This window comes from Calypte anna, chromosome 17, assembly GCF_003957555.1.
Source record: "Calypte anna isolate BGI_N300 chromosome 17, bCalAnn1_v1.p, whole genome shotgun sequence".
Classification (NCBI taxonomy): Eukaryota; Metazoa; Chordata; class Aves; order Apodiformes; family Trochilidae; genus Calypte; species Calypte anna.
This window is the reverse complement of record NC_044262.1, coordinates 5,830,644-5,842,576: the sequence shown is the minus strand read 5'-3', so window position 1 is coordinate 5,842,576 and position 11,933 is coordinate 5,830,644. Positions and strand designations below refer to the sequence as shown.

Sequence of the window (11,933 nt, the reverse complement as noted above, 5' to 3'; positions counted from 1 at the left end):
TGTCCCCCTGAGGCAGCTCCTGCAGGAAGTGTTGGAGCAGAGAGTTCTGGTCCCTCTGAGACCATGGTGCCTTCAGTTGAGTGGCACAGGGCTGTGGAGTGACTGCAGGCATGGATCACACCTGGGGAGTGACAGCACCTCCAGTGCTTGGGAAACCTCAACTTTGCAGCCATGGCTGCTTGAAACTACCACTTTCAGGTGAGCATGAGTCTGGAGTGAAGATTCAAGCCCACTTAGGTCCATTTTAGCAGTTTCTCTGGGCTGGTAGAGCATACAAAGCCATGATGGTGTCTCAGGACAGGGCAGGCTGCAAGGGACTGAGACCTCTGGGCAGAGCCTGTGGTTATATCTGAGTAAAACCTGTAAGTGGCTCTACTCCTGTGGGACAGCCAGACTCAACCAGCCTCTTGCTGTTCAAGAGGCACAAAACCATAGGAGTGGTTACAAAAATTTATTTCTGATTACCAAAAAAAAAAACCAAAAAAACAACCCAAACCTTCTGTATGTTTGCACATCCCTGCTCTTGTTCAATTGGAATCAAGGCACATCCTCCTAGGTGCCAGGCACAGGGTGATGCAGGGCTCATGCTCTAAAGCTGGCATAACCATGCACCAGGGGCCCATGGGGACTTTTTGTGTCATTGGGGTAGAGGAGGTTCAGGCTGTGACAAAGGCAGGTCTGGCTGAGGATCCACAGGAATTGGGAAGGCACCACGTCTGGCTGATGAAATGTGACCTGGGAAGTTTCCTGCTCCCCATGTCTGGTTGTTGCTAAGCCCCTACCCAAAGCCCCCATGCTGGTGGAAGTCCAGGGTAAGATGTGGCCCTCAAGAACGTCAGTGGGGTTTTTGCATCAGCCAGAAAGCCAGCATGGGCTTTGGGTGATTGATGGCCAGCACTCCCAGGAGGCAGGGCTGGCACTCCAGGGACAGGCTAGAAAGGTCAGCTGTAAGGGCTAAGCTTAAGTAATTCTCCCCACCTACCTTGTGCACATGAGGATAAATGGTGCTGTTATCTGGACTTGCCCAGTCCATCCCAGACCTGGTGACAGAAAGATGCCCCAGGTCTGGATGTCTGAATCCCGAGCCTGCTCTGGGCTCTGCCCCTGAGCAGCATTGGGAAACCCTCAGCCATCCTTCTGCAGGGCCTGCAGTCCTCTTCTGCCTGCCCTTCCTGCAGCTGGAAAGCAAGGGGAGGGCAGAAAGGGAGAGCTTTTCCTTTTGGCAGCATTGGGTATCGGAGAAAAACGTCTGTGAGCACTTGCTGCATCCCAAGTGTTGAGGTGATGGAGACTCCAGCAGGAGGGATGATGGTGCTGGGTCCTGCAGACAAGGCCCAACCTTGTCCCTGCCATCAGATTGCACTGGACTTGCTGCGCCGGAGCAGGCAGACGGCAGTCACCAGAGATGTCAGAGTGGTGAAGACAAAGAGCAGGATGAGGATGACCCAGTAGTTGTACAACATACTTTTGTGGGAAGAAGGCTTCTCTGCTGGGATCATGTTGGTGAGGTTCAGCATGTAGCCCAGTGCCCAGCCAATGGAGGTTTCTCCTGCCTGTGGGAACACAGAAGGGTCACCACCCTCATCAACCCAGCTCCACTGGCATCAAGAGACCTTCCAGGGACCACTTCAGTGTAAGCCCATGGGAGGAGTGGGGGGGAGTCCCCAGCACCCTGAACCTCGCTCACCCACATATCCAGACAGCTCAGGAACAAATCAGTGACACCCCTGTGCTGAGCTGGGCTCACCTGATGGGAGCAGCATCTCCTCAGCTCAGGCCAGTCTTGATTTCACTGCCCATCCCAGGGCACGTGGGATCCTGCCCTGAGTTAACTTTCCAGCAAACCTGAGCAAAGGGTTGCTTCAGATGCCCAATGTCTTGAGGACCTGAGTCCATCATTACAGCTCAGCCAGACCATTTTTTTTTCCCCTCTCCCAGAAGATCCACCCCAAAACTGGGAGTCCCATCCTGCCTCTTCCCTGAGATCTTCCCTCACATTGCTTGGCTAGGTGTGGGTCATCTCTCCTGCAGGGCTTTTTGGCCTAACTTCAAAAAGATACCATGGTATGAATATGTTCTCTGGTGTTGCCCACCTTCTTCTGAAAGGCAATGTTGGGAAAGGAATGGTTGTTGAAGTTGTAGCCTTTGGTGGTGAGTAAATAAACAAATGTGCTGACAGCACAGTAATCCGGCAGTCTCTTCTCCAGTTTGGGGGCTTTCTGGAGCAGCTGAGTGAGATGCAGAGAGGGAGAGAGAAAAGAGGTCAAGCCAACAGAGTCCAGGCTTTTGTTTTTATGGCCTGAAGCTCTGGCCCATGCCCATTTGAGCTCTCTTGGAGCCATCACCCACCCTCACCCTGCTCCATTCGTGCCAGGACACCCTTGCCTCCTCACAGGGCTGCTCTAGGGGCCAGGTGATGCCCAAAAAGAGCAGTCCTTTCCACCCTGTTGTACCTCACTCCAGCTTATGGCACAGATGGTCTTGGTAGCATCCCTCAGGTCACTGGGCAAGCGCACAGGTATCCCCATCACTGTCTGGATGAAATCAAGTGTATAGAAGAAGGCAGAGAAGGCCTGGTGGAGGAAAAGGAGGCAGCTGTGGGAAAGGCTGGCAGCAACCCTCCTCCTCATGAACAGCCATGGTGGGCACAAGCCCCTGCCCTTGCAGAGCTGGAGCTCTGGCTTTGCCACCCACCAGGTGATGCTGGTGCCCAGGGCCACTTGCCCACCCAGCAGTCAGGCCACCACCCTGCTCTGTACCAGCACTTACAATGAAGTTTCCTGAAACCTCTGGTTGGAAAATGCCATCAAAGGAGCAGCGGGAGAAGGAGCAGGTGGTGAAGTCAAAGAGTTTTTTGACATAGAGAGCGCAGAGACTCCCGTTCCCGGTGCCAACCACGGTGACAGTGCTGTTGAGGGCAAGGCTGGGCCTCTCCTTCTCTGTGCAGGGGCTGTCGTAGATGTTGCTCAGCACCAGACTCTTGCGGTAGTCAGTGGGCCAGCAAGGATGGGAGACAGTTGCTTTGTAGTTCTCAGCCTTACAGAGAAGCAGCACAAGGAACATGTGAACCATGTCGTAGCCCTGGCAGGGCTGGCACCATGACCATAGAATCATAGAATCTGATCATCTGAGACCATCAACTCCAACCCTTGATCCACCCCCCCTGTGGTTCCCAGCCCATGGCACTCAGTGCCACATCCAGTCTCTTTTTAAGTATCTCCAGGGATGAGAATCCACTACTTCCCTGGGCAGCCCATTCCAATGTCTGATCACCCTCTCCGTAAATAAATTCTTTCTAATAATCAACCTAAACCTCCCCTGGCATAATTTGAGACCATGCCCTCTTGAGACCATGACTTGCCTGCCCCCATTTCCCTGCTGAAGAGGTGTGAAGGAGCTTGGGCAGCTTGGGGGATCCAGAGTTGGCAGTTGCCATAAGCAAGATGAGATCACTTAGGACATCATGGGTCTGACTGAGGGGTGCAACACCTTATGGAGAGGGTGGGAGAAAGCTCTGGGACCATTGGAGAGGGCTGGGGGAAAAACCCGGGTTGGCTGGAAGAGGATCCTAGAGACAGAGCTGGGGCACCCCTCTTTCTAAACACCTGAGTGAGTGGGAAGCATGAGGTGATGACAGGCAACATCTCTGTCACCCAGATACTGGTACCTGGAGGAGCTTTGAGAGCAGCCTCCTGAGGACCTGGTCCCTTCCGTAGCAGAGGAAGCTGTGGGTGTACACTTTGTACACCTGGCCATACAGCTTCAGCATCACCTCGTTCCTGGGATCTTCGATGGTGTCCTTAGTTTCAAAGGTGATCTGTGTGGAAGCACCTCCAAAGTCCATGGCCCCCAGAGTCTTCTTCTGGGGTTGGATCCATTCCCCGAGCCACCCACGCTGAACACAACAGACAAGAGCAAGCATCAGGATGTGAAGAGCTGCAGGACAGCCTGGCCACTCAGCCATCCCCAGCAGGTACCACGCTCCCCTGCCCACCTTGATGAAGTTCTCCAGGAGGTAGTTTGCAGTCACCCAGCCAAAGACTCCTTCTTCTTCCCCTGACAGGATCTTTGCACCCCGGAAATCGAAGGGGTAGGACTTCAGTGTGGCTGCCACAGCTCTGAGGACAGCATCTGAAGCCTGCAGGTTGGTGATGCTGTGGGCAGAGTAGCAGGGCTCGGCTGGGGGGCCACGAGCAGAGCCCTTGCTGCCCCCACAGCCCCAGGGGCCTGGATCTGCCACAGCGCATGGGTCAGGAGGCAACTTGGGTCTTTGCCAGGGTAACTGTAGGGATGTCCCCCCCAAAACCCAGCTAATTGCCCTTGTCTCTGCTGGAGAAGGTGTTGGGAGGCAGGGGTGGGGGTGTGCTCCCTCCTCCTGAGCCGTACCCCAGGGCTGGCTGAGGAGACATGACTTCCTCCTCTGTGTGGTTTCCAGAGGGTAATTATTCTCACTGCATCCCATCAGACTGGCAATGGGTGCATGGGGACTTCCCTCTTAGCTGGCCAAAAAAGCTTGCTGGGTTACCCTGGTGTTGGCTCCATGCCAGCCCCTTTTCAGGCAGGGATGTACCCTGGAGCATCTCCCTGCTCTGAAAAGCAGGAGGTCCCCTGCAAGGGACAAAAGGGCATGGAGCTGGGAGGGTTAGGTGCTTTGCCTGGCAAAGGGGACCTTTGTGGCTGTCCTTCACCATCTCCACCCCTGCCATGGGTGGTGAGATGGCAGGGTGGCACATCAGGGTCTCTGGCAGTGTTTGAGGCCAGGCAGCTGGCAGAGCTGGAGCGAGCACTCACTTGAGCAGGCGCATGCCAGCCGTGGCACCCAGGTAGAGCGGGGTCCCTGCCTGCTTCTCCTTGGGCACATCTCCCAGGGCCTGGTTGAGGCAGGGCTCCAAGCTTGTGCCGGCAGCTGAAGGGTTGGAGCTGTAGCTGGAAATGCCAGGACCTGCAGAGAGGAAACTGCATTGCTCCCTGCGGGTGGTGGGCAGATCCTGGGTGGGGAGATGCTGGGTGGGCAGCTGTGCCCCTCTCAGCCAGGCCAAAAGGCAGGTGCTGCAGATTCCTTTGGGTGTGGAGCCACCCAGAATCCAGCCACATCTCCCTGTCCATGCCACACCCCTTGCTGGCTAGCAGCCAAGGTAAGGATGCTTAAATGGGGAGTGGGAAACTCCCCCCTCACTCCTTGCTGGGCAGAGAGAGCTGAAGTGTTCCCTGGCAGAAAAAGAGGTGCCCCAGGTGTGCAGAGCTGCAAGCTCTGGGGGGAGATGGGAAGATTTTGGGAACAGAACCGGACCCCTTCCAATACCTCACTGTGCTGGTGAATACACAGGGAGGGAGCTGGGTGGGCATGGCAGGGGCTTCTGCACTGTCGTGGTGCCCTGCCCCAAGGGATGTGACAGACCCTGTCACCAGCCCATGGGATTAAGCAGCCCTTACCCTCCACATCACACATGCTGTGCTCGCTGACCACCCCGGTATCGTTCTCCTTGTCCGCAGGCCACTTGTAGATGAACATGGCCGTGTGGGAGGACCCGGCGTCCAGCACGATGCCAAACTGCAGGGGGGAGGCAGCAGGTCAGGTCACGAGGCAGGAGACCCTTAAATTGTCCCAGGCCACCCCGTGGGAAGGCACTGGGGCTCACCCACCCCCTGTGCCCCCCCACCCTGCCCTGCCCAGCAGCTTCAGGAGCATCGTCTGGCAGGTGGGTGGCTCAGCTCCTTGCCCAGGACAGGGCTGGAATTGGGCACTCTCCTAGGTGGGATTACTGGCAACCCCAGGACACTGCTTGGCACAGGGATCCCTTTGTCTCACAGAGTGTGAGGGTGTCCCCCCCAACCCCACTTGTTCCCATCTCCCCATCCCAACACATTTGTGCCAAGCTGTGCCGGGGGGTGACACCTGGGAGCAGCTTCTCGGGGATGCCTCGCCAAAGAAGGGCAGCCAGGCACCCCGTCCCTCCTGCCCTTGTATGGTGAGGCCATTCTCTGGCTATAAATATCCTCACTCCTTCCTGCCAAACAAGGTTACCCAGCACCCAGGGAGGGTCGCCTGTTCTGCCTTCAGCTTTGCTGTCCAAGGAGGCTGCGGGGTTGGGGTGGGAGCCGGGGAGCAGTTGAGCATCGGTGGTGTAAAAGCATTTAAGGCTTAATCCTGCCCAGTATAAAGGCTCTGCCTGCCCTGCCTGCTCCTGGCAGAGCCCCTGGCTGTAGCAAGCAGCTCCTGTTCCTGCCCAGCACAGAGAACCATCCCAGCCTTGCCTGCTGGGTGTCCCTGGGCCCACCCTGTCCCCATCCCTCTCCCACAGAGTGGGCTCCAGCCCGGGTGGCCACAGAAATAACACTGAGAAGAGCAACACTGGGGACACCAAACCCACCCCACAGCAGGATCCCCACAGGGATGTGGCCATGTGAGTTCTGACACCTGTCTGGATGCAGGATGGGTACAAGAGCCCCATGTACCTTTGCTGGGGGAATCCCAGTTTGGAGGATTTCTTCTTGCCTTCTCCAGGGCTGGCTCAAGCTGTGCCCAGCCCCATGGAAAGCTGGCACCAGGGTGCACGTGTAGGCTTGTGCAAGCACACGTGTGAAAGCGCTGTGTGTGCCTGCAGGTGTGCACGTGAGGGTGTGTGTGCACGGACACAGGCACACGTGTGCAAATTGAGGCGTGGAGGTGTACATGTGCATGGGTGCATACGTGTGGGGGGCATGCTCATAAGTGTTCTCGTGTGCTTGTGTGCATGTGTGTCTGTGTGTACATGCATCAAGTGGGTGTACATGGGCATGCTGCCTGCTCCAGCCTGACGAGTTGCAGCACAGGAGGCTGCAGCTGGAGCTCTGCCTCCTGCACAGGGCAACCCACAGGAAAAGGTGGCACCAACCCCCCCTCCCCATTCAGATCAAGGTCTGCATGGAGGGGGTGTTTTTGGGGTGACAGTGACATGGCCAGGGCAAGCTGCAGAACCCCACAGGCACACCCTGGTGTCCTTTGCTGGCAACACCTCCAGGTTGGAGTGGGCATCTCTCCCTGGGATCCTGGTGTCCCAGTGGGCAGAGCTCATTGCACCCCAGTGCAGGCTGGCAAAGGAGGCAGCAGCCCAGGATTTGTGGGTGAGGGCCCCAGGAGACCCTTTGCCCGGCCCCAGCAGCAGAGGCAGCAGTGTTCTGGCCCAGCTGAGGTAACAACATGTGGCAACAGGACCAGCACAGCCTGGTGGGTGCTGACAGCCTGGGGAGTGCCCGGCTCCCAGCCAGCACCAGCACCAGCATCATGGCAGCTCCTGGCTGCTCCATCACCAGGCGAGCTGCCATGGCCCCACAGCACCCTCTCTGCCCTGCTCCCAGGGTACAGGGTTTTGTACCCCAGCCCATCCCTGTGGAGAAGCCATCCCCCACAGTGGTGCTGCTGGCTGTGAGCACAGGAGTGTGCAGATGAAGGGGCTGAGGCTGACCCCAAAGCCAAGAAGGTCCCCCAGGGATTAAGTGCCCTCCTTTGTCCTGCTCCAGACCCAGAGGTGCACACACACCCCTCCAGCACCTCCATGGGAATTGGAGATGGGGCTGTGATGGTGCCAGTGCCTGTCCCAGCTCCTGTCCCTGTCCCAGTCCTTGTGTCGGGGCAGCAGAGCTGCACAGGGGACCCTGGCAGGTTGTCTGCAGGGCCCCTGCAGATGGGAAGCCTGGAGAGGGAAAGACTGGGCTGAAAGCCCATCCCATTAGCAATCTGCAGTGTAAGCACTGCTCACAGCTCTTTCAGTTGAGGCGTTCTGTGCCTGCCAAAGAGCAAGCTGGAAACAAGGGCTGGAGGGACACAAGGATGCCCTAATGCACCCTCACGCCAGGGCCTGGCTCCTGTCAGCCCTCTCATCCTCCTCAGCACATTCAGCTGCTGACACCCTGGAGCTTGGCAGGACCCTGCACACGTGTCCATGACTCTGTCCCCAGCCTGTGGGACAGTCCCCACAGTTTTTCCAGATTACAGGTTTTTCTAACAACAGGACCCCTGATCAGCTCTTGGTGATGGGGCTTGGGGACATACAGGTCTCTGATGTGGCTCCAGTATCCCTGTGCCACCTGGGGGCTGTCCCACCAAGCCAGGGCTGCTCAGTCCTGAAGAAGGGATGCAGAGGGTGCAGATGTCCCCGGTGTACCCAGGGCAGTGAAGACATGGTTAGGGCTCAGGTCTCCATGGCTCTGCCCAGACGTGTCCCACAGCTGAGGAGAGGAATCAGGGGACACTGAGAACTGCCCAGCTCACTGCAGCCTGGGCCATGCACCAGCCCACACCCCACAGACCCTCTGGATGTCCCTGAGGGACAGCACAGGACCAGCCCAGCCCCACAACTCCCTCAAGGACAGGAAGACCTGTGGGGTTTTGGGGGGTTAAGACAGGTTTCCTACCCCTGCAAGACCTGCAGCTCCCCTAGGACAGCTGGCAGGGGAGGAGCCCATCAGGCATTGTAACAGCCAGTGAAGAGATTGCCAAAAGAAGGAAAAATCGTTGTCAAAAGAAGACAACAGCTCCAGCCAACAGCAGTGGTGCCAAAAGCCCTACTGTGGACCAGCAGGGGAAGGGGAACACCCCACTCCCAGGATCAGTCCCTCTGATAGCAGGATAACAGATCTGGAGTATTTTTAGGGCTATACTCCAAGGAAAAGAGATTGAAAGGGAAGACACGGAGTCACAGCTCAGCAGTGAGTAGTGCTGGCACCCAGCAGCTGCTGCCAACATGGACCAAGCCAGCAAGGACCATGTCTTGCCCAGGTGAGTGACAAGGACATGTCCAGGGTCCCTCACAGCAGGTCCACCCTCTAAATGATGCCTGCACATTCTGGGCTGAGTTAGATTGGGATAAAGCTTTTCATCCCCAAAACAAGTCTCAAAAGCAAACCCATCACCATCAGTGGTGAGCTCTGGCAGGCAGTGGGTCACTGCATGCAGCATGCTGGGCTTCACATGTGTGTAGCACATCCAGGAATAGTGCAAAATGCTAAGTCCCAGGCTGGACAGGGTGGGGACGGGTCCATGTGGTTGTTCAGGGATGCTTGGCCCCAAACTAGAGTGCTCTCTGCAGACTGGAAGGTGCTACCATCCAGAGAGAGAAAAAGGACAAAAAGCCTCAAAAATTAAATTTCTGGGAATACACCTGACTTAAAGCAAAGTCTCAGCTTGGAACCAGGAGCAGAAAAGGCTTCCTAAGGTGGCCCAAGTGCTGCAGATAGGGCTCAGCACCAATACACCTAATTCAAAACAGCCAAAATCTGTTTTGAAACCAACCGTGGGCACTGCTCGTTAAGCCTCAGCATGTGGCAATGGGTGGCAAAGAAAGGTGTCACAGGGAAAGAGTTAAACATTGCTAGCTTGATGAATAGCAGGTGAGGATCATCTCGGCTAAGCCAACCCAATCTCTCAACCTCATCTCTGTTGCATCTGACAAGCCCAGAGAGAAGGCAACACGTTTGGCAGTAAAGCTAGCTCAGAAAGTTTCCATGTAAATTGCTTGGGATGAGAAAAAGGAGGTTTTGGATGAACCATTTTCCAGGATGAGAGTCTGCTCCCCAAGGAATAGCTCGATCTGCCACCAAAAAAAAAAAAAAAAAAAAAAAAAAGGAAAACTTTTTTAAAACAAAAGACTTGAGCTGTGAAAGAGGGAGACTCAGCCAGCAAGAAATTGGTTGGGAACTTCTTTCAGCATCTGAATTTACAATGGAAAAGAACACAAAAAAGAAGCTTGTTCTCACGGGGAAGTGCATTTCTGGTCCAGCTGCTTTGGCTCTGGCGATGCAGCCACAGCCCAGGGGCAGAGATGATGCTGGGGTGGGGAGGGGATGCCCTGGCCCCAGGCAGAGCGGCAGTGGAGCCACATCCCGCTAATTTTAGGGTGTCCAGCAGATTCCTCTCTCAAAGCTCAGGTCTGAGGTGCTGGACGTGGGTGGCCGGGGGTCCCCTGGGACTAGGGCATCCCCGGCTCTGCGGAGCCCGGCGGGGGCTTCTCCCGCCCGTCCCGCCCCGCAGCTCTGCGCAGCCCGGCCCCTCTGCCCTGCCATGGCTCTGGGGATGCCCTGGAAGCCGGAGCCCCTCCCGGCCCGGGCAAACAGCAGATCGGGGGTCCCATTGCGGCTCCCCCGGCCTCGGTACCCCAGCATCCCCGGGGCCCGCTGTCCCCGTCCCCTCCGTGCCCCTTGTCCCGACCCCGCTCACCTTGAAACCCGGCGGTCCCCGCGTGTCCCCGGAGCCCAGGCAGAGCAGGAGGATGCCCAGGAAACAGCCGAGGGCGAGGAGCAGGAGGATGGCGGCGACCCGACGGGCCATGGCAGGGACGAACGGGGCAGGTAAGCGGCTCCGCTGCGGCGGCTCCCGCTGCTCCTCCTCCCCCGCCGCCTCCTCCTCCTCTCCCGCCTCTCCCGGCTGAGTCACCGCAGCCCCGGCCCACCCGGGCGGGACACCGGGATCCGCCGAGCTGCGGGGGGGGGCTGTGCTGCTCCGGGCTCCGTCCTGCCCCTTCCCTGCCCCGTCTCCAGCCCTGGGGCATCACCCATCACCTATACACCGGGATCAGCCCCATTTACCCCAACCCCCCCTCCCTGGAGTAGTCCTTGACCCAGGACTCAGCCCCATCCCGCCCCCTCGGGTGTGACCCTCGCCCCGGGCCCGGCCCTGTCCCTCCCTGCCTCAGGCATCACTCTTTCCTTAGGGCTCAGCACCTCCTTCTCTCTTCTTCCCGGTTCCATATCCTTTGGATCAGTCCCATCTGCTCCCTCTGCCCGGCACTGTCCTTTCCCCAGGGCTCAGCCCCATCCTTCTCCCCCAGAAGGCATCACCCTGGGGGACAGAAAAGCTCTGAGAAAGTTCCTCACCTACTACACTTAACAGCCACACATATGTTACTGCTTTTAATCGTGACAAGGAGTTTGTGACAGCCCTGAGGAGCCCAGACAGATACTGGGATTGTTTTTAGTATGCTCACAAGTGAATAATGCAATGTGTCTCCACATGGAGCAGCGAGCCAAGGAAGGTTGGGCCCCTGGCTCTGAAAAGGACATTTGGAGCTTGCTGACACAGTGGGATAAAACAAAATAATAAACAAGGAAACAACCAAGGAGAGGAGGCTGACAGAGGACGCAGCTTCCAGTCTGGATGGGTTGCAGGCTGGGGGTCACACTTCAGCTCCTCACAGCCTGACCTATTTGATTTTTTTTTGCAAGAAGCTGCTGTTTCTGATGCTCTCAAGTGCCCTGTAAGTCGTGTATTGCACCAGCAGTGAGGTTTCTGCAGTGCTTCCTGCCCATCACTGGGGGTCTGCACACAGAGGTGCCCCCCCAGGGGCCCAACCTGTGCTCAGGGCCCTTGGTCCTCACCTAATGCTGTGGCTCTGCTGCCAAAGGTGATGGCCAGGGATGAACTCCAGTGTTGTCCCCTAGAGCTATGACCAACAGCAGAGTTTGGGGAAGAAAATTACTAAATAGGGGCACAGCAAGTGACCCTCACACAGCTGGTGTCCATCACTACAGCACAGAGCATCCCACAGGACCTGGGAGTGTTTGCAGGTGTGTCCATTTCTTTAATTAATTAAGCATTTAACCTCTGGAAAACCTCTGTCAGTCAACTCTAATACATTAAGATGCTAATCTATATGAAAAAAATTATTCCCTTTGCTGCTGCTGTTGCTAATAACATAGGAAACCAGAGGCTTGTCCCTGAGTGTTGGCAAAGCATCATTTTCTGTGTCCTCCTGCATCCCTGCTGTCTGTAAGGCTCAGCTCAAGTTTCCACAGGGAAATTCCTGCCTGTGCCTGATTCTCCTTGCACCCTCCTCATCTGCTGAATGTTTCTGTGGTGCTTATCTGCAACCCTCACAGGGGCAACTGCAGCAGGATTAACATTAACATAAACTGAAAGATCTTGGATTGCATTTATAATCCCTTTCTTAATAGCTGCC

At 56.5% G+C, this 11,933-nt stretch overlaps 1 protein-coding gene across 1 annotated transcript; it reads right to left on the bottom strand.

Moving 5' to 3' along the window:
• Nucleotides 1–202: 202 nt before the first annotated feature.
• ENTPD2 (ectonucleoside triphosphate diphosphohydrolase 2) lies at nt 203–10,371 on the bottom strand. The gene is made up of 9 exons (XM_030461301.1): nt 10,196–10,371; nt 5,434–5,551; nt 4,792–4,942; nt 3,995–4,154; nt 3,668–3,895; nt 2,770–3,036; nt 2,454–2,573; nt 2,094–2,228; nt 203–1,553 (listed from the first exon to the last, which is right to left on the bottom strand). The coding sequence occupies exons 1-9, from the start codon at nt 10,304–10,306 to the stop codon at nt 1,353–1,355; spliced, it is 1,491 nt and encodes a 496-aa protein (XP_030317161.1). The 5' UTR covers nt 10,307–10,371; the 3' UTR covers nt 203–1,352.
• Nucleotides 10,372–11,933: the final 1,562 nt, after the last annotated feature.